The 22,935-nt window shown below is 44.2% G+C and overlaps 1 protein-coding gene across 1 annotated transcript in view; it reads left to right on the forward strand.

Annotated features, from left to right (window-relative positions):
- Positions 1-2,629: 2,629 nt before the first annotated feature.
- ALK (ALK receptor tyrosine kinase) overlaps positions 2,630-22,935 on the forward strand; it is a gene marked incomplete at both ends in the record, with an annotated part of 301,668 nt that continues 281,362 nt past the window's right edge. The window contains one exon of the mRNA XM_084202540.1: positions 2,630-2,729. Coding sequence (XP_084058666.1) covers positions 2,630-2,729 — 100 coding nt within the window. The remainder of the gene's footprint in view (positions 2,730-22,935) is intronic.

Consider the following 22,935-nt stretch of genomic DNA (forward strand, 5'->3'; position numbering starts at 1 on the left):
AACCAGTGCCAGGCCCTGCTGCTCCCCCAGCCCAAGGGCAGATGTGGCAGCCCTGCCCCGTGGGGAAGGACACAGGGGCAGGACAGAGGTGCCGCCAGAGCCATGGCTCCCTCTGAGCTGCCATGGCAGAACAGCAGCTTTGACCCTTCCCAGCTGGGGACCAAAAGGTGACCCAGGGACGTAGGACACGGAAATGTCCCCATCAGCTCCCTGCCAGGGGAAGCAGAGAGCATTCCCAGAGTGGTGTGTGCATGGCTGGGAACCTCTCCTGCCCTACCATGGGGTGCAGCAACACAACTAACCCAGAAGTGGCACTGCAGGAGCTGGTGGGCCAGATGAGAATGATGGAGGTCCCATCCTCATCACTGCCTTCCTCCTGCTCCTCCTCTTCCTCTTCTTTCTCTGCCACTACCTCCTTCCTGCTGCTCAGCACCCACAGCTGGCCCAGGGCTAAACAAAGCTGTGGGTGCAGGGAGCAGAGGCAAGCAGTGAGCTGCAGGTGGCCTCCCTGGTGGCCCAGCTGTGGTGTCAGTGTTGGGATGGGCACTGGTGCACTTGTGCCAGGGCATCTCTACCCTGCCCCAGAGCCAGGGATGGCACCCTACTGGTGGGTCATGACAAGACTGAGACCCAAAGTCATTAAAACTGAAAAGTAAGGGATTAGGCTTGGCATGTTGAGCAAGTTGATCAAGTGGGCTCTGAAATAAGAAGAGCTGGGGGAAAGCAAGGGTCTGTCCAAAGCATTTGCAGCCAAAGAAATGCCAGCTTCTTGGATGAGTTTTGAATCAGCTTACCTGTATGAGCCTAAACACAGCACAGAATTGGCTTTTTTTATATAAACTCTATTATTTAACTAATCCTTCAGCAATTGCTCTGAAGTTCCTTCCTCAGCGCTTCTGTAGAGAAAAGATCATGGTTCCCTTTTCTAGCATTGCGCCTGCAATTACACTCTGTGGCATTACAATTATGGAGGCATTACACTGTGGTTCTGCTCCACAATATCTGTATATTAACATTAATTTGATATAAGCACAAGAATAACTGCACGACAGAATAATTGCACTCTAATGATTATATAGTTAAAGTACCTGGATTATAAAAATATACATGCATTAAGTATCAAACTAAAGAGATAATAATAAGTCATTAATTCATATAGGCAACTTCCAGAAATATGAATGAGTTATGATTAGCTATCCTAAGGCACAGCACTAATGTAATTACAGTAATTAAATTGTATTTATGAAGGGTAAAAAAGGGGAAATTGTTGCATGAACCTTTCTTAAGGCTGTTGTTTTCATGCAGAAATGGAAGAATTTTGATCCGTTTTTTAGAATGACTTATACTCTAAGATTTCTCCCCCCCCTACTTCTTGCTTCTCATCCTTTTTTTTTTCCTTTCTCTACAGAAGAAAGACATGCAGGGCTGTTTCATGGACGTCAGCCTTTAAGAAGGTAAGGAAGGAAGCCAGGAAGGAAGGGAAGGGAAGAAAGGAAAGGAAGAGAGAAAAAGGAAGGATTGGAAAGGAGGACAGAGGGAAGGAAAGGGAAAGAAAGAGAAGGAAAGGGAAGGGAAGAAAAGGAAAGCAAGGAAGAAAAGCGGACAGGTATGTCCAACACTGCCTGCACAGAGAAGAGGCGGGGAACGGGACCCCAGAGCCCCCCGCAACACGGGGGTGGCAGCCGGGCTCGGCGCCTGGTGCCCGCCTCCAGCCCCTCCGGGCCATTTGGAGGTGCGGCTCCAGCCGTGCTCTTGCCGGGTCCCCCCCTGCGGGCAGCAATCGGCCGCTGCCCGCCCCCGCTCCCGGGGCCGCGCGTGTCCCAGCCCGGTCCCGGGGGGCCGCGCAGCCCGGCCCGGCTCCCGCGCCCGCCGGGCCATTTTTTTCCTCAATGAACGCTCCGCCCGCCCCGCCCCCGTACATTTGCATAATGAGGGCTACCGGGGACGCCATTGGCTGCTGGGGGGCGCGCTCGGGCGTGACGTCAGCGCTCGCTGGGTAATGCCTGCGTTGTGGCGGGTAGTTGGAGCCGGCAAAGCCCGCGCAGCGGCGGCCCCGAGCTCCCTCCGCAGAGCCCCGCGCCGGCATCGCGCTCCCCGGCGCCGCTCCGCGGGCGCAGGACGGGGCGCTGCCGGCCTCCCGCGGGTCATGGCTGGGGACAGGCTGCCCGCGCGCCTCCTGGCCGCCGCCTGCCTCGCCTTGAGCTTGGCCCCGGGGGCGGCGGGACCGCGGGACACCCCCGGCCTCTCGCGGCTGCAGAGGAGGAGCCTGGCGATGGACTTCGTCGTGCCCTCGCTGTTTCGCACCTACGTGCGGGAGCTGGTGCTGGGGCCGCCGGGGCGCGCCGCGGCGCGGTGCCGCCTGCGCCTGGACTGCGCGCCCCTGCTCCGCGCCGCCCGCGGGGCGCTGCCGCGGGCCGAGCCGCCCGCCGCACCCGCCGGGCCCTCCGCGGTCGGGCGGCGGCTGCGGCGCGCCAAGCAGCTGGTGCTAGAGGTGGGCGAGGGCACCGTGCGGGACGGCTGCGCCGGGGAGCCGCCTCCGGGCTCCGGCGGGGCGCACCTGGAGTTCAACCTCACCGAGCTCTTCGCCTGGTGGCTCCGCGCCGGCGACGGGCGGCTGCGGGTGCGGCTGATGCCCGAGCGCCGCGGCGCCCTCCCGGGCAGCGAGCGAGGGCTGTCGGCGGCCATCCGCGCCGCCCGTCCCCGCCTCCTCTTCCACGTCTCCGCGGCAGGTGAGCCGTGCGTTGCATGCCGCGCACCGCGCCGGGCAGCGCCCCTCGCCCGCTCCGCGCAGCGCCCGCCGTGCCCCGGCGGTGCGGTGCGCCCTCCCCGCCGGGACGCGCGTCCAGCGCCCCGCACCGTCCCGGTCACTGACAGCCCCGCCGATGCGGGAAGCGCTGCTCCCCCGAGCAGTCGCGCCTTCCCCTTACGGCTTGTCACTAAGGGCTGCGCTTTAAGGGTGCGAAATGTATCGAAGCGCTTTGGTGGGGCCAGGAGGACTGTTTTGAAAGTGATGAGGGATTTTTGCGAAACGCCAAGAGCTTCTATGTGCTAGAAAGCCGCAAGGAAGATCTAGAAGGTTAAAGTGTCTTTAGTCGAAGGACAGCAAGATCAGGTTCTTTGAAACTTAAAAAATATCGTCCTAAAAAGGGATGCTTCCTCAAAGTGCTGCGAGGGTTTTCAAGGTTATGTGCCAGCAGACCCGGAAACAGCACAAACATCTCCAAAGCTGGGTCTGGCTCCCGATTTTGTACATTAATGCTACTATCTCTATTACTGGATATTGATATTAATATTATTACTCTTCTTTAAACATAAAATGTAAGGGCTGATTGACATTTTAAAACCACGAAGGATCCTTAGCGAACTGCATTCTATCAGCTACAGTACATGAAGTTGTACATCTGAGAAGGCTCATGCAGCACTGGTACTTGTGTGAAGAGAGAACCTGGCTTAGAATTTCAGTTCTGGTGGGTGGTGATTGGCAGCCATGGTTTGGGGCAGCTCCTTTATCTCAAATCGGGATGCTGTATGGGCCAATGATCAAGAGAAATTTCCATTCTGTGTGTGCATTGTATCTTTAACAGAAGCTGTGATTCAGCCTTTCCTACTAGAGGAATATAATACCTAGAGAACTGCAGGTCCAAATAATTTGTCACAGTGAGTTAAGTCAGGTACCTTTTATGAAGCTTTGTAGAAGTCAATGGTGTGTCCCTGAGTAGCCACCTGCTTAATGGACCACAGAATACACTTCAGAAAATTCACAAGAGGAGGGAGAAGTCACTGCTGGGCTTTGAATACAAAGTTGGAGCAACTGATTTTTGATGCTCATCTGAAAAGATGGGATAGCTCTCTGAAGAACTACATATGGAACCCATCTCCTTCGTTGCTGCCTGAAATGAAAACCAAAGCTGACTGTCAGGGTAGGCTGTGTGTAAGTCCTGCAGCTGTGGCTCAAGTGAGGTACCCAGGTTAGCTCTTCCCGTGTTGGATCTGGCAGGGATAACACAGAGGTGCTGTCCGCCACAAGGTGGCTAGGTGAGGCCAACACCCCCCCTCCTTCCAGCACGTCTTGCCTTGCTACACTGCCGTAAAGAAAGAAGAATTAAAAATTGAAGACACCAAACCCTACTGTCTCTTTTTCTTTCTGTTTGGGGAATTTGTTGTGATTAGCACTTGTTTCGATTTACAGATCTCCTCGGGCAGTGAAGCCTTAGTTGCAAATGCCATTTTTACTCAGGTACTTACAGCAGCGATGGAGCTCGAGGACATGCATTTGTCTTCTTAGAGGATGAAGGTGTGTTTTTAACCTGAGGGAAGGGCATACATAAGAACTAACAGGTTCTCTGATGTGAATACAATGCAGCTGGAGCTTTAACCAAAGCTATTAAAACTCACAGGCTTTATTTTGTCTGTTGTCTCACTGTTGAGGAGAAATGCATGTTTTTCCAGATCAGTAGAAAGCTATGCCCCTGTAAAATCATGTTAGAGAGAAAGCTCTGCTGTTCTTACTGCAACACAGTCATGCCAAGTCAATCACAGAAGAGGCAGGAAAAGGAGGAGCAGAGGGAAGGAATATGGACCTCCTTTACCTCTGTCGAAGTGGTAACTTCTCCTTGCAGCTGTTCCTAATCTCCTGTAAAAATCCTGGTCTCTTTCTGAATTGCACCTCTGCTTTTTCAGCAGTGACTCCTCAGCATAGTTGCACTGTTTATGGCTTTGCCCTGCTTTTGTAATGCGGGTTTGTTTAACAACATTAGGAAATCCATTCCTCCTGCTTTGCTAAGGTGCTGCCTGTGTGAGCACCATGTGTCACTGCCAGCCTTAAATTTGTGCTGTGCAGCCCTGCCGACAGCAGGATGTGCTGACACAGTGATAACAACACGAACAGCCTCCACCAGCCTGTCAGATTCCAGCAGTTATTGACACCATTGCAGCTAATGTGCACAGGGCTTAACTAAAGCCCTTCCTAAGGCAACTGACCCTTTCCTTCATTGCTTAAGCTAATTGGAAATGGATTTCAAACAATACAGTCCTCCCATCAAGAATGGAAAACTGCTTCACTTATGTTGGCTTGCTGGGCTTTTGTTTTTCCTCTTGTCTGCTGGAGATGTCCAGGGTTGCAGTACTTCCCAGAAAAATGTATAATTACCTTGCTAAATTATTTTCACCATGTTATCCTCCATGTGAATGGAGAATGCATTATATTTTAGGGTGAGAAATAATGGCAAGGGGATGAAGTCACACTGACCTTAGAGGTGACAACAGAGTCCTGTAAATAATGCTTTATTCTCTTTAACTTTCACTTGCTGGCTCAAAGAAAAATTTAACTGGAGTGAATCCTTTCCTTTTTTAGCAGCATGCTTGTACAAAGCATAAAACACTTTGTCTCAGTCTGTTACTGAACAATTAGTAAAGGATGTACTTATGGGCAGCTGTTGTTCAGCAGTCAAGCCATAAAGTTGAATTTCTACAGGGCTCTTCTGCAAATATTCTTGATGCCAGACTTCTCTCACCCTCTTCCTTGTGGGAACAGCGCATCCTGCAAGAAGCTTCCATTTAGAGAAACTGCATGGAAGTTTCATTCAGTTGGAATAGGATCAAACCTCAGCCCATCTACCATTTCTGTGTCAGCTTGGCCTTTTCAAAATTGGGTTCAAAAAAGTTTTCCTCTCTTGGAAATGCTTTCAGATTTAGTACTGTCTTCTTAGCCTTCTCCCAATGCTTCTCTGGGACAAAAGAAAAACAAAAAAAAAAAAAAAAAAAAAAAATCCAATTAATTTCAATTTTTTCTGTATGAAAGACACACAACAAGAAATACAGAGGAAGGGAGAAGGAGGCTTGGACAGAAGTCCAGTGCTGCAGATCTCCTGGATTTGAGGTGAACCTCTCAACTACTAGGTTGCTGTTGAATTTGCTCTCATTGTCTGTGGTTTTGACTGGAAACTCTGCTGTGCCTCCAAGAAAAACTTTCCCAAAAGAATCTAATGAAAACCAGTACATTGCCATGGGGAACTGAACAGCCAGTGTGAACAGTAATGTTCACATTACTGTCAGGAGATTTTCAGGCTGGCTGTAGTTCTGGTCTTCAGGGTTTGCTGTATAGTGTTGAACCACAATGGGTCTCTGTAGCAGTGTACTCTGGACAGGTTATTTAGCTTTCTTGGTGGGAATAATCCAAGAGCCTTCCACTGTAACCCTGCACTGGGATTTGGATTTTTTTCATGTTAACCTCACAGGTAACCAGTTCTCTCACTATAAGGCACCTGAGCCACAAATGTTGCTAAATAGGTTTCTTGTGAGTTTACCCAGGAAATTTAATAAGCTGAAATGGCCATAAAATAACTTCCCATGAAAATTAATTGCTACTTACATATGCAGAGGTGGGAAATGTATGTTAAGAAGGGGCATACAGGGTTGAAAATGAGTCATTCTTCCCTCTAAAGGTCAATGTACTTTCATTCATGAAATAGATTTAACATTCCAATTATATTTTTTAAATAGCAATGCATAACTTTTCATCCTCTGGCTAGGCGAAATATTACTCCTGCACTGTAGCCTTCATCTAAAATTTTATTAACTTGCCACATGTATTCTCCCTGAGACTGTCTGCATTCACTACATACCAATGCTATTATAATGCTGAGGCAATTAGGCTTTACATCTTTAGGGGACTGCTACTATACACCTGAACTCATTTGCAGGAGGAACCCTTTGCCTAAAGATTAGAAAGAACCTCAGACTAGATAAAAAGGTGGTTTTGAAACTGGACATTTTGTAAATGAAAATCAGAGCTCCAAGCTGAAACCTGACTGTGCTGAAGTCTACAGAATTATTTCTGCGTATTATAGAGGTACCAGCATTTAATCAAGGTCTCTTAGTAATATTTTTCATTATATTTTGGTTTTGTTTTGCTGCCTTCAAATGATACTTTTTGGAGTTGTGTCATACTGAGCAGAAAACTGGTAAAAGATATTGGTCACTTTGCAGTTGCTCTCTGGTTTTCTCTCACCCTCAGCTGTGAGCCACACCTGAGATCTGATCTTGCTCTTCTGATAAAGCAGTGGCAGAACTTGCTGGATAAAACTGAGGCACTGCCATCAGGCTTCTGAAAAGTTTCTTGTGTAGGGCAAGTGGCTTTGCTCTTTGCTGGGGTTTTGTGCTTTGCCTCATCTATCAGGCCAGCTTTGCCAGTCTGAAGCTTAAAGATAGCATGAGTTGCACTTGAGTTTGCTCTGGACATGAACTAGTGCAAATCAAGGCTTTCCTCTTCTACCCTTGGGTTGTCCATGGTACCAGTGGGTTACCTGTGGATTGCCAGTTGCTAAATCAGTTACTCATGTTTGTGCTTAGAAGCATCTTTCTCAGACTTTCCTGCCCTATTAGGTATGTAGTACTTCCCTCTAGACGTTCAGTCATTAATGCTCTCCAAAAATGTGGATATAGTCAGCTCACAGTGCCTCTTCTTGAACTAGAAATGCTTCTTGAAGAGGAAACTAACTGTCTAGTGATGGGGTTTGCTTGGCTTTGTGGGCAGTATGATCCTTGATCCTCCTGCTGTCCTGCTTGTTCCTGTCCAAGTCACTTCCCTACTCTATTGGCACTGAGAAAACTCATGGCTTATGAGTCTTTAGACTCATGTTGACCACAAAAATTTGGCTTGCAAAGCCACGAGGCTTTCACAGTAAAGCCACTGGGATTTGCAAATTTGTTGCTGATTATTTGACAGATAATGTTAGAGATCATGCTCAGTCTTTGAGTGGTTCACAGAAAGTGTGATGTGATCACATGGTTTTGTTTTCCCAGAGTTATGTGGTGTTGCTGATCCTCATTGGGAGCCAGGATTATGCACAATGTGTTTATGATTTCTAGATCTGTTTTCTGCAAATTTTGTTTACTTTGAGGCTTATTGTTCTTATGAATGCTGTTATTCATAAGCATGTTCAGTAAAATAGCCATAAACAAACACCAAAAGGGGCACAAGTAGCAATTTATTATGTTTGAATCAACATTTATGGCACATTGAAAAAATATGTTTTCTCTAAACTTGCTGTGCTTTTATTTCCACATCCTTAAAAACAGGGAATAAATATCTACAGTAAAGAAGTGCACAGGGAAACTTAAGTGCTTTATTATACAAAAGCAGAGACATCCTTCAAAATCAAAGGCAGTTTTGCAGTGTCTGAGTGAGTTGGATCCTGAAGTAATCTGGTCATTTGGTTCACTGCACATCTCACCCAAAGATTACATGATAGGAAATAAAATGTGTGTTTCTGACAATGTTTGTGAATTAGCCAAAAGAAGCAGAAGAGTTGAAGGGAGACTGGCAGGATTTAGCACTTGCAAAGTTCCTAATTGAGTCTTGTCTTAATAAAGAAGATCCCACCTTTTGGATGCATCAGTGCTAACTCCCTTGGAATGATGATGTTTTGAGAATCCAACTTGCTTCCCAAAGAGCAGCAAATTCCACACTATGCCTGGACATGTCCTGTCTAATTCTCACACTCAAGTATCCTCTTGAGCTGCTGAGAACTAGAGTACTGAGGCCAGGAGATGTATGGTTTTGACACAAGTGATTTACCTAATAGCAAACACCAATTCAGGTTGCCTGCTTTCCAGATCTCTTTTATCCACTGAGCAACAGCATCTGTTTCCTGGGAAGCCACTTCTGAACTCATCATGGTTGCTGAGACTGCAGTGCTGGGCTGAGAAAGGTCTTTTATGAAATGTGCCACATTTGTCTTTCTTCTTTAATTCAGAAAGATTTGGTTGGAGAAAAATGTCATGGAAGCATAAATGCAGATTTGATAAGTCTGACCTTTCTTTTCTTGCGAACAATAAATGTCAGAAAGCTTAAAATGACAAGTTGGAATGGCTGGAGGTTATTTATGTGTTTAAATATTTAGGCAAGAAACACATTTTGAGACTAAAGTCTAATTTACATGAGTATTTTGATTTATGACTGAGATGGCCAAGTAGCTTCATGGTTGTCACTATCCTGCTTAGAATGGCTACTCAGAAATTCCCTGTGGCAGCATAGGTAGGACTTAAATATCTCTACTTGCAGAAGCCATGAACTCTGTCAGTTGTAGTGAAGGAGAATCACCTTCCCTCATTAGTCAAGTAGGATCTGTGAAGTGGTTGAATGTTTTAAGTGTACCCAGTAGACAGAGCTGGTGGCTGGCTTCAAACTTACTTCAGACAAGTTTCTAACAACGGGCATTTCTTTGGCCAAAGAACTTCAGTAGGCAGCTGCAAGAACTGAGTTCTAGTTTGACTTCCAACTTAATTACCGTGCAGTACACAGCTCTGCCATTGACATCTTGTGTGAGATGAAATACTTCCCTTTGTGGTGGTTACTTCCTTTGCAAAGCAAGGGTAGTTTTGACTGCTTTTGAACTCTGTTGGTAGATGGTGCTTTTTTTGTGGATTAATAATTCTTTTACTTTCTAAGAACCTGAATAAAGGCAGTAAGGTGCAGTCTGAACTCTCAGCTTTTCAAGGGAAAAGCTAAAAGAGCCAGTGTACCATATTGATTTATTCCCATCTCTGCACTTCTAATAGTCAAAGGACTGCTATTTCCTTCATTTCAGTGATAGCAAACTTAGAGTTTTGGTTGATGCTACAAGAAAATCAGTTTCTCTTTTATTTTGAAGAAAGTTGAGTCCTACCTTTGACTGTTAAAACACCACCTGTCTTGAAGCCAAATAGTCAAATTTAGATTTGAAATTTGAATTTTTTGAGAGTCTTTGACCAAGATCATTTGTACCCTCACAGTATATGAGAACGGGGTAGGCTATGGCCAGCTGCTCATGTGCTTTTGGCAGCTGCAGCTGGGCACCATCTCCATTTGCAGTGAGGAGCTGCAGGTGTTGGCTGCTGCTGGCTAATGGGGACTGCTGAGCAAACCAAGCACTGTTTGTCCTGGCTGGGAAGGGACAATGTTGTGGAGGCAGTGAGAGAAGGTTTGTCCTTTATGGTTTCGTACTTAAGATAGCGGACACTTGCCCAGAATGGGGCATTTGAGATAGTTTAAAACTTTAGTGGATTGCCTGAGTCTTCCTGGATTACAGATGGCAAAGTGGAGATACTAGGCTGAAGCCTTTCAGCTAGATGCTTCTAGAAATATGGGGCATCCCCTTTGCAACTTATCACCTTTTCCGCTCTTCAGCTCAGTTTGCAAATCTCAAGAGTTTCCACTGGTATTCCAATGTTTACACCAAGGCAGAAGAGCTACCTTTCCTGCTGAAACAAGGGTGTATGCTGAATCTATTTTTGGATTGGGATTTCCCTGCAGTAAAGTACTGTGAAGAAAGAGGTGGAGGCTCTTTCTACAAGCTTCTCTCCATTTCCTTACTGACAAGCAACTCTCACTCGTCTCATGTCTTACAAAATCTTGTGATGAAAGAAAACCTTGACTCTGTCTTCAAGTTACAAGCTGGGCAAAGGGAGAGAAGGCTGTAAGGTGAAGAGCAGAGAGCATCTGGGTGGTGAGTGCAGGGGGAAAAAGCAGGATCCTGCTGTGTGAGGGTGGGAGTACAGAGGGAGATGTCCATGTGGGGATTCTTGTGCTATATATTTCTTGATGTCTCTTAGGAAGGAAAATACCAGTCTCGGTAGACATGCTAGAAATGGTGATTTTCATATGTCATACTCCTTCTAAGAATTTTATGCTATTGAAGTTTTCTTTCCAGCTCAGTTTTGAAAGCTGGTGTGGTTCTTTGGAACATTGTTGCTGTAGGGCTTGTGACGTGCAGCTGAATATCAGTGACTTCGCTTACTAGAAATCTGTGGGGACGCTTGAGAGCTCTGCAAGTTGCAGCAGACCTCTAATTGCAACTTGTATATTGGCATTCTCCTGCTGTTTGTGCTGGCCCATTGAGTAATGAGTTATCTCGGATGCATCAGAGTGTCTGGGCTTTTTATAGCCTCTTTCGTGTTGGATTCTCAAACTACTTTAAGCCTTATCACCCTAGTGACAATGCTAAGCATTATTATATCTGTTTTACAGAGAGATCATAGAAGCCAGGGATGGAAAAGCATTATTTGATTATGTTAGACTGAAAGTGCTGAATAGAGTTTTCTCATATAGAATACACTATACAGGGAAGTCTCTCTCTCTTTGCTTCAGCCAAAAGGCCAAGAAAGAATAAGAAACTGGAGTTGAGAGGTTCACTAGCTTGCTGGAAATACTGCAGCAGTTATTGGTGAAACTATCTTAGTCTCCTCTGCGCCACACCATGTTTATGATGCACCTCTTTAAATAACTCTGGTTTTGTCACATTCCGCACCTTTTCAAATACTGTTTTCTTCTTAGTTTTGGGATCATCTGATCTGCTGAGCCTCTCCCTATCTTCAGACATCACCCTGTGGCCTTCCCCTTTGTAGGGCAGTGTATGTCAGCATTATAGACCATGATGCAATGGTTATTTCCAAGGGCTGTTTCATTATTGATGCTAATTAAAGTTGAAACTAATGAAAAAGGATTACTTTTCAGGGCTGGAGAGGAGGCCAGAATAGTTATTATAGGTTAATTATTCTTCTAAAATACTCGTTTTAAGTAACAATTCATTTTGTCAACTTTTTTCTTACATTGTACAAGAACCTTGTTTGAAGAGGTTTCAAAATATAATTGCTGCACTGACCTCATCTAGCTCTCAATCAGTAATCTCCTTCCATCAGCAAAAGGTTAATAAAATCTTTAAGGAAAGGAATTTTGTACCTTATCTATGTGTAGACGATTTAGAATAGGTCTCCCTGCAAGTATTTCCTATTACCCTTCTGCATGATTTCTCTGGCATACTTTTTAGATGTGAAAAATGTTGCATTCCATAAAGCTTCCAAATTTAATGGTTGCTTTGCAAAACAGGTGCATTACAGAGGCAGGGAGTGAATCTACCTGGGGCTGGCTGAAAATTGGCGCATAAGTCAGAACACACTTCTTAGTTCTCAAAGATCCACAGCCTGTGGTGAACCTTAAAATCTGTCCTCACTTTGCAGGACACTGGGGTGTCCATAGCATGATTAGTATCTGCTAAGTAACCAAGGGAGGAGATGAGACTTGAAAGAGCCAAGGTCTCTTTCTGGCTGGGAAGCACTGTGGCTTTTGAAGGAGAGGACACGCGCTGGTCCACCTTGCTCTTTCCCAGCTGTTATATTGAACCTTTCTTCTTCCTGGCTCTTTGTGGAGATGAGGGGTGGCTTCAAATTGTTGCAATATTGGGCTACAAAAAGGTTAAGGCAGAGCTGCATTAATGATATTGTGAGTGCTGAAAGCTGAATAAAATCATAGAATTATGTAAGCTGGAAAAGACCTCTAAGATCACTAAGTCCAACTCTTAACCCAGGACTGCCAAGTCCACTACTACACCAGGCCCCTAAGTGCTACATCTACACATTTTTTTAACATTTTCAGGGATGGCGATTCCACCATTCCCTGGGCAGCCAGTTCTAATGCTTGATAATCCTATCACTGAAAAAAGTTTTCCTAATATCCAATCTAAACCTCCCCTGGCACAACTTAAGGCCATTTCCTCTTGATCTGTCTTTGTTAGCTTGGAAAAAAGACTGACCCTTATCTGGCTACACCCCCTTTTAAGGTGGTTGTAGAGAGTGATAGGTCACCCCTGAGCTTTCTCTTCTCCAGGCTGAGCCCCCCCAGCTCCCTCAGACACTTCTCATCAGACTTGTGCTCCAGACCCTTGTTCAGCTCCCTCGTCCTTCTCTGGAGTCTCTCCAGCACCTCAGTGTGTTTCCCATAGTGAGGGGCCCAGAACAGGACACAGCACTGGAGGTATGGTCTCACCAGTGCCAAGTACAGGGGGACAATCCCGCCCTGGTCCTGCTGGCCACACTCCTGCTGATCCAGGCCAGGATGCCACTGGCCCTCTTGGCCACCTGTGGAACAGGTCCTTTTCCTCTGGGCAGCTTTCCAGCTGTGCTTCTGTAATGTAGAACTGCAGGGGCTGTTGTGACCCAAGAGCTGTGACCTGGCACTTTACCTTGCTGACCCTCCTACAGCTGGTCTGGGCTCATCAGTCCAGCCTATCCAGATCCTCTCTTTTCGTGGGCAGGAAGGAAAGCAATCTTTATTAGCTGTAAATGTTAGGGCAGCCTATGTGCTCCATTGACCGTGGCCTGATGCTTTCTGTCAGGGCACCTGCTTTGCATCTTGTATTAATGTGAGGGCTGTGAAGGAAACACCCGTGGATGAAGGCGGTGCTGTGAGCAGCAAGCCCCAAATGGAACACAGGATGCTGTGGCTCTATGAAAGCCCTTACCTACCTGCTCCACATTTCAAACTATCTTAAAAGGACAGCATTCACCAGGCCTGAGTTCAAGAAACGAGTTACGTCCTTTATCTGGGGGCTGGTATCAAGTTCAAAGATAAAACACCCTCTGAGTAATCACTCTTGCCACTGGGCTCTGCTTAGGCCAGCTCGTAGGATTTGGGATAATATTTGAAGTGCTGAGTCCCTTTTGCGATTAAGGTTTTAAATCACACAAAGATTGATCAAAAGCTCAATGTTTCCTTCTTTCCCTTTCCAGCCTACTGTCCTTTATCTCTTGAAACAAAGCAGCATTAACTTTTAAGATCTGATTCAATAACATTTTATGGATAATAATTATGACTGATATTAAGCCTTCAGCAACCAGTCTGTACAGAGACTTAATGTATTGAGGTTTATTACCACTGTAACCTATCTTTTTACATTGGTTGTAAAGCAGGATCAACTATACTGATAAGAAGAAAGAGAAGCATCAATGAACTGTTTGCCTTTGCTTCTCTGCAGGGTGTTCATGTTGTTGCCACTTAATATTGCCGGCACGGTGGGAGTTTGCTGGTGAGGAGTTTTTGTTTACAGAGTCTGTTTGCGCAATTGCAGAGTGAATGAACGAATGAGTGCGTGAATGAGCTGCAGCAATCCTGTGCTGGGGAAAGGAATCTATCACTGGATAAACCCTGGAGACCAATTGATCATACTCTCCCTTTTAATAATGAGTGTGAGGATGCAACGAGCTCAACAGCTTTCTCTAAGGCTTATCTCAATAATGGAAGTCCTTAAATATAGAAAACTTCTTTAGACACCCCATATTAGTGATTTTTCCCCCCAGAAGTTTCCCAGTTTCCTTGATCTCATATTGTTGTATGAACATATCATAACAATGAATGGAGATGGTCCCTAAACCAAACTGAAGACCAGGCTGAGCTAAAGAAACCCCTGGTTTCTGGGTCTTTAAATGCTGTGCACAGTGGTCTAAATATAAATTACAATATGAGAGAGGAAATTCACCTTAGTTTCCATATGGGGTTTCAAGGAAAGTTCTCCTGTTGTGTTGGCACTGCAAAAGTCACCTGAAGGACCCAGGACTGGGTCATTGCTCAGCGGAACTTTGTGATGTTCATGCATCATTAACTGCAGCTGTATTATGTACTTGCCTTTCTTGGCTTGCTTCTCGATGTAACTTTCTGTATAAGGAAATCTACCTCCCCAGTAAGTTCAAATAAGATGCTGTCTGCTTATGTCCTTTTTGCCTTTTTGATGGGAAAGCAGAAGGGAATTCTAAAGTGCTCTGTGAGCTACATGAAGGCCTTGCTTTGACATCTCTAAATATGTGAGTAATGGGGTGCTTAGAACTGATTTTACGTGTGATGGATGCTCAACAATAAGGAATCACGAATTGTGAGCAGCAGAGCTTGGAAAGGAGAGCTGCTCAACAAGATTAATGGGAAGGGAGACCTTTAGTATAATGAAAGACAGTTCCAGCTTGAAAACAGACAATGCCACACTAGATCGAGTCTTGAGGATTTGGACAGTCGGGTTCCCTCTGTGCCTTTGTAGAGCCCCTTCCTAGGCAGGGAACACTGAAGAGGTGCAAGAAAAGTGCACTCTAAGTTCCCACTTCACCTGCAAGTGAGTACACTGGGGCACCAAGGGAGCAGATTGTCCAAGGGATGTCTGTCAAGTGGGGGATAGGGCTGTTGAAGGAAAACTAGGAATTTCTTTTTGTTTTAAGGAGTGCAAGCTTATAAGAAAAGCAGGATAAGACTGCAGTAGAATGTAGCTGGATCTGAGCACTGCAGGGTTTATTTTACAACCATTTTCCTGTGGAGAAATGACCTTAGACAAATCACGCAACTGAAACCTAATGGGGAAAAACCCCAACTTGTGTCTGCTTTCAATTAGATAGTAATGATCTTATTTTTAGAAGAAATATCAAGTTTAAAAGAAAACAAATATCTGTACTTAAATACTAAAAAAAAAACCCCAACAGGTGAAAGTGTAGCTCATCCATCCCTTCCATTCTAAGTAGAAATTGCTATCAACTCTGAATATCATGACTAAAGGACTATGAACAGGGAGCAGAATTAGCAAAATGTTAGTGGAGCTGGCTGTAGGATCATTGTTATGACTGCAACTGTTATTCTCTGTCTCTGACAAGGATAATGGTGTATGGAAATGAAGCCAGCAAACATGTAAAATACATCTAAATATAGAGGACAAACGGCAAATAATAACTGGACCAGTAATCAGATGCCGAGGGCCTTATCTGTTAGTACAGTGGCTTGAAAGATGGCAGTGCTGGTAGATAAACATTAGGACTATGAAGCTGAGGATAAATAGAGCAATATCCTCTAAACAGTAAAGAGCTGAAGCATAAGACCCTGGAAAGACATTCAGGACTTATTGCTTGAGAAAGATCCCTAAAGCTGTCAAGCAGATGTGCAGCTGGTAAGTAGATGACTCGCTGGGACGTTGACTGAAATGGTAGAAAGAATAAATCAGAGGGGATTGCATTAGTGTAACTGAAGGCAGTACATTACTTTGCTTTGAAGTATAGTGTCCTGTGGAGAAAGCAATGACTGTCATCCCATAAGAGTGATCAAACTGAGTGGAGACATGTCCCAGATTTAGGCTGAAGCATAGTCAGGGGTTTCTCTTCCGAGCACTCATAATTTTCAGGTTTTCTTGAAGGCTTTGGACTAGAGTTTGATGGGAGGTGTGAGGGGCTGATCCTAAGCCTACTGAAGCCAATGACATCTCCCCATCGTACATCTGCTCCTCTCTCCTGCTCTCAGGTACAGACAGACTGGGCAAGAACCACCTTTTCTGCTCTTTGCTATTGGGCCATCTACTGTGAATGCACAGGGAGACAGCACACGTCATGTCCTGTGTCAGAAGATAAAAAATAGAACTTATCTTCACCTGGCATTTTTTGTCAGCCCTTAGTCTAGGTGGGAATGCAAAAGAGGGCCTTGGTGATATGTTTAATGGTTGGAACAGTAGTGTCCATCTGTCTTTACATAGGACGAATGAGCATGGGAGACACTTAGAACTCTTGTTCTTGAATTCTTATGGTTTTGTGGAAGAGGCTTTTGGGCATAACCACTGCACTGTAGCGTGTGTGTTAGCCATTAAACTTCCTGCTGTAGCCCCCTCTTAGACCTTTGGCATCATATATCTGGGTTTTGAAATGAATTAAGACAGGAAAACATCAACCCAATAAGGAGAATGATGGCGTGACAGCATCCTAGTGTAAGCAAACGGGCAAACAGCTCTCCAGAGTTCAATGACAGGAGGAAGGTGCTTGTCAGACTTACCAGAATATGCCTAAAGAAATGATGGTCACCTCTTAAAATGTTTACATCCACTGTTCATTAAGCATTGCATCCTTGAAGACCCCGTTTCAAGTTCTTTACCTTTGTTAAATTGAAATTATGTTTGATTTACGCCAAGATAACTGTACAGAACAAACAGACCAGGCACATCTCCAAACTGAGGGTGAGCACCTTTTTACCTTTTTCACTCTGCCTATGCTACTGTGGTCATGCCTTCAAGGTAAGGCACTTTTGCATGATATCCCAGATTCGAAATTGTAAAGGTGAACGAATTTGCCCTTTCTGCCCCATGAAAAAGTTCTCAGTGTATGATCCTAAAATTATTTCAAACACACTTTTGTCACTTAAAATTTTGAAAATAAGTTATTTTTTTAAATAGGGATTGGGAAGGGGGAAATGAGTCAATATTCTTTCTGAAAATAAAAATAAAACTAAATTGAGATGTCCATCTGAAAGGAGAATGTGATTTTTACTTCAGAAGAGATGGAAAATGTCTTGTACCTACCTCTAAAATCCTTTCCAATAGTCAAACCCATCTGCAAAGATAAAGAGATGAAGTATGATCTTGTCTCTTAACTTGTCTTTTATCATCGCGCTCATCTCTTTCTCCAGAAGTACTTGAGGATGGTAGAATGGAGTTCAGATTAAAATGCTCAAGGGAAGGAAAAATAATAGGAAGGTCAGACTTGTATTAAAGATTGTATTGAAGTCACATCAGCAGAATTACCAGAAAGAAGAACAGGCAAAGTACCTAAATGAAAACTCTTATCAGACTAGTTTACAACTAACATGGAAGTGTCTTTAATCTCCTGTGCTAGTTCAAGCTAGAATAATTCAGAACTTTTCTTTCCTAGTCTCTGGTCCATATATTGTTTCTGTGGAGTAATATCCTGGGACAGATCTGTTTTATTCATAATTTTGTTTTCATGGCAAGACCAAGACTTCTTTCTTATGGATGCACTGTGAACTGTCTTAGTATAAACTTGGATTCTCTCTCAGGATTGCCACAAGAAGATAAGTTTTATGTGGCAATTTTTGAGCTGCTCTACGCACGTCTCTAGCCTAGCAATGAAAGTCTGACTTTCAGGGCAGCTTTCAGGACATGGTACTGTCTAAAGCCTTATCACTGACCTCCCAACCCTGGTCACTGCTTTTCTAAAGCCTCTCTCCAGAGCCTCATGGGCACTTCCATTATCCAGAAGTCATCATAGCATCTCTAGAGAACAGAGTCCTGCAAGCTCTGGAAGCAGTTCTGTTTTCTCTGGGTAAAACACAGTTATCTCTTGCCTCTCTGTAGCTTTTATTGTTGGTACACATTGCTGGGGTCACACACAGGGGGTTTTAGGTGTTCCTTTCAGTTCCACACCCAAGGACCAGGAAGGTGCTTGACTTCTGGAGCTGCAGTTACATGAAGGCTCTGTTTTGCAATTCACCTCTTGTAAAATGCTGCAGGTAAAAGCCTCCTGAGCCAGAGCCAGAGCTGGAGCAGGTGCAGCAAAGAGGTGAGTTCAGCTCTAATGACTTGCATCTCAGATGCCTTGGATGCAAAGACCAGATAAGCTTTATTTTCCAGGAAAATTCATTTGTTTTCACCATAGGCTTCTCTGTTAAGGTGTTTTTTTCCCCTATCTCATCAAGCTAGGTTCTGTGTTATGATTCTGTACTACAGCAAACAGGAATCCTTTCCCAAAACAGCCTCTTCCTCCAAAAAGGCTGATTACAGTGGAAGTTGTGCCTTGCTGTGACTGACAGTGTCTTGACTTGATCATACACGGATCTGCCTTGATGTGACTTGCTCTGCAGGTTCCTTCCCAAGCTTTTTTTTTTATATTGCATTCTGAACAAGTAGCTCTTCTCATAAAGGCACTTCATAAAAGCAATGTGTGCAGCTCCTCTGAGTAGCACTAAATCTGTGACAAACCTAAGGGAGGTTCCCCAGAAAGGTGATAAAATACTGACTTGTCAACTATTTTGCTGGCTAAATGGGAAATGCGGCTGGCAGCTTTACCCTTTAAAGTGGAGAGAGATAAGGGCAGTTTCACTGTTTCACAGTCAGCCACAATCATCCATAAAATGAAGAGTTACTTTGTTTTTTAAACTGATGTCTCAGTAGTGAAGGACTCAATTTTTCACTGTATTCATGCTATTCATCCTGTGCTGTTCAATAACTGAAGATATTTACTAATGAATTAAACAAATAAGATTTCACCTGTTAACCATCTTCCTTGAAATACAATTTTTAAAAGTGTTTATATTTGGAGCTGCTGAGGTCAACACAAGTAAGACTGACTGACACCCAAGAAAATGACAAATTGCTAGAGTTGAGAGATGTGGAAAGTGAAGTTTTGTGACAGTTCCATGGTCCTTCATGATTCTTTTTTTTCAATAAAATTATGACATTGATGAACCTTATGATGTTGCTGAAGGCAAAAGGGAATAGAAGTGAATTTGGCTTTCTCCCCGCGGCCTTGTGCTGAATGGGTTGTGCTGTAATCTGAGTCATTGGCAACCATCTCTTGTACTGCAGGGAAGATGAGGGATTCTGACCTCCTCTTCTTTGATGTGGAGCACTTCATGGAGTTCACTTTGTTCTTTTCTTCTCCCTTTTGGTGTCTGATGTGATTTACTTGTTAGTGCTGATGAATGCGTGCTGCTATCCCAGTGAAACCCAGCAGTGAGTCACAGCCTGGTGCCTGCCAGGTCAGTGCTTGGCCATGGGTGACAAAGTGTGGCAGTGACTCCCCCAGGTCACTGCAGCCCTCATGCCCCAGTCAAAACTCCGTTCTGGAACAAAGTGTCAGCTGAGCAGGGCATGAACATCATGGCTTTCCTCCCGACCTGAAAGAGGTGAAATGCAAATGCCTGTATTAGGAGCTGCGCAGAAGCTTCTTGGCAAACCAAAAGCTTAAAAAGAGTTTTGTCTTTGCAATTCCTAAACAGGTTCAGAAGTCCCCTGAACCCTCAACAATTCTGTGATTCTGTGACTGTGGACATCATCAAATAGAATTTGGCCAGGCTTTTTCAGGGCAGCTTGAGCTGTGCTCAAGGGTGTTACCCTGTGGTACGTGTTCTTAGCTGTATTATTCTGTCTTTTTGTAAATGCCAGCAAACTGAGTATATCTGCTTGGAATACTAGGCTCAGATTTATGGTACTCTGCATACGTGATTGCTCACCACACACATCAGCAGAGTAAAGCAGGGCCTCTCGTTAGGGAGCTGACAGGTTTTTGACAAGATTGTCGAATCCCAAGTCATGCATGAGCTCCCTAACTGCTTTTGGGCACGGCCTGGGTGTCTGCTTGTTACACAGGACGAGTGTTTGGCTCACTCAACAGACAGCAGGTCATCCCATTGACACCTGCCCGCTCTGGTAACAGATCAGCGAACCTACTGCTGCCTAATGTTTCTATGATAATGCAACACAGTTGAGAATTGATTTATACAATGCAGGTCGCTCAGTAGATGCAGCAGTCAGTGAGGGAGCACAAGGTGTCAATGAAACAATTCAGATTAGCAAGTGGGGGCATTGCAGCTGCTTGTGCTCTAATTGCATCTCTCCAGATGTTCCTGTGATGTGCAGGAGATGCCAAGCAGTCTCTAGGCATAACCGTATTTCACTGTTCAGCTTTCCAAACTCTCTTCTGTGGTCTGTAGAGAAGAGAGAATTTAAGGACCCAAGCCTTTTCATCTTCTGTGCTGTCAAATAAACTCTGTCATCTGAAGTAATATTTCCCAGGCATATTTTTTTTTCATAGATTTCTTTTCACATTAAGATCAGCAAAAGCTCTTTCTGGGAAGCCTGATTAAAAATGCAGTTCCTCCCAGGAAAGAAAAGAAAATAACATTTTCAGCATCAAAAGAGATGACAAAATCATCATGAAAAAATGAAATTAATTTTGAAGATTATGTATTGCAGGAAAGTAGGTAGAAGTGACCTGAGGGCTTTCTGCTGTTTGCAAGATAGTTTGTGGGTTTTTTGATTAGACATCTGTTAAGAGTATAGGTGACAAAGACTCTCAGAGACAAGGAATGTCCTGTTTGGATTACCTTCAAGAAATTGAGGAAGATAGCTAATTTCTTTGCAAAATTTACTCTCGTCTGTATACTAAAAATGAACCAGCAAACAAAAATATGCTATAAATATGTTTCCAGTTCAGAACAAGAAAGATGGAGAGGAACTATTTACAAGAGCATATACAAGACAAGGAAGAATAGCTTCAAGCTGAAAAGGGGACGTCTAGGTTAGGAATTAGGAAGGAATGATGAGGCACTGGCACAGGTTGCCCAGAGAAGCTGTGGATGGCCCATCCCTGGAAGTGTTCAAGGCCAGGTTGGATGAAGCTCTGAGCAACCTGGTCTAGTGAAATACATCCCCATCCATGACAGTGAGGTTGGAACTAGACGATCCTCCAGGCAAACCAGTCTATTATTTTCTGATCTTTAAGGAAAAATTAATAAATTAATCTAGTAGGATGTATATTGTTGTGTTTTGACAGCCCAAATTCTTTGTAACACCATCACGTTGAATGCTGCTCCAACTTGTGTAACCTCCATCTGTAACCAACCCCTCTCATGTTTCCTCCTCACACATCCTTTCAGATACACATACATTTCACAGGAATAGAATTTGTGTATTGTTATTAACAAAAAATAATGGTGCTCCCCTGAGGCCCATGCTTTATCAATAACTTTTATAAGGTGTGTTTTGCATCCTGAGATGTGCCTAGTATTCCAGCATTGCATGCCTGAAAGGCAACAGTGGCTGTCTTTCCAGTGTCTTTAATCAATCATTTAAGATGAGTTGTGTAAAATCCAACTGACCCTTCTATAATAACTAGGGGAAAATAGCTTTGAATTGTCATTTTGATAAATTTTGGAGTATTGGCAGTGTTCTGGGCTATGGAGCCAGGCAAGCAAGCCTTTCATCTGTCAGTGTCATTATGAAATATCTTAAAAGAACAGGGGGAATAGCGATTTGATAAATCTTATCTCCATGAATGAGTGGATTTTGCGTGGTTTCATAATCTACTAAATTCTAATAGCCTATATCCTTTGCTTCAAAAATAGCTGCTAGAGCAAGGTGTTTGATGAGTCTGTGTACTGTTTTCCTGCAACCCCTTAGATTTGTTTATGTCAATGAATGACTTGCAGTGGTGAATACCAGAGGAATTATTTGCCTATGTGGTGCCTGCATGATTTTAACATTTATTGTGTGATAAAACCAAATATTTTGCTCTTCCCTGTGTTTTTCTGTGGGTAGAATACCAAAGGCAGGTGGAACACCTTTCACAGCACATGCCAAAAAAAATTTCAAAACTAGGTGAAATCACTTTTGTTACATGTGGTACCTAATAAAATGTTGGTTTTAGTATCCTATCTAATGTCTGCTACATGATTGGGGCCTATACTGATAGCTGAGTGCAGTCTGAAGACCTACTGTGTTTTATTGCATTGTCTTGACTATGTGCCAGTTTTAGTAGAAATTAGAAGTTGAGTTCATAGCTTCACATACACCATAATTTAAAGGCAAATAACAATGGTATTTGAAAGTAAAATAAGCTTCCATGGTAAGAAGGGACAAAACTCCCATTTTGCCACTTGTGTTACTGTTTCTTTTTTGGGGGGAAGGCAGCAGAGGAGAGGAAGAGTGGAAAGAAGAGGAGAGAAGGTAGCAGTGCTGCCTTGCTGTTAGGAAGAATCAGACTTAGACCTAGGTCATGCAAGGTCATCTCCCAAATACAGGGTATTTCTGGCAAAATAGCGTGGGCAGTGCTGCGAATGCCAACACCCTTAAGTCCATACATAGAAATTCCACGTGACAAGACCCTGATTTCTGCCTAAATGGCTTATAAGGTTTCCCATTAAGGAACAGACCATTATTTGAATTATTTTAGGCATACCTAACTCTTCTAGACTATTAACCATTCTCCATGGCTGCATGTTGAGTCACTGTGACCCCTCTTCATACTGAGGCCAGGAGAGCAGTGTCTCCATGAGATATTTTGTCCCAAAGAAGCTGCAGGTGGTGGGCAGGACTTAGTAATAATGCAAGTATCTATGTGAAGACACTGGGAACATATGTGGTAGCACAGGGTTGATTTGGTGGGCTGCCAGGTGGGAATGAGTGTCTGTCTGAGTTTTTGTTTCTTTCCTGTTGGGTGGAGATGATAGAGCCAGAGCTTATTAGAACAGATTTACCATGCTTATATTTTATGGCTGTGGTATGTCCTTGTGCTGCGGTTGGCAGAGTTTACTAGGTGGTGTCTTGTATTTGAGGAACAATCCTGATTTTCCTGAGCATCTCCCCATAGCACTGG

This window comes from Fringilla coelebs (assembly GCF_963513975.1).
Source record: "Fringilla coelebs genome assembly, chromosome: 3".
NCBI classification, from domain to species: Eukaryota; Metazoa; Chordata; class Aves; order Passeriformes; family Fringillidae; genus Fringilla; species Fringilla coelebs.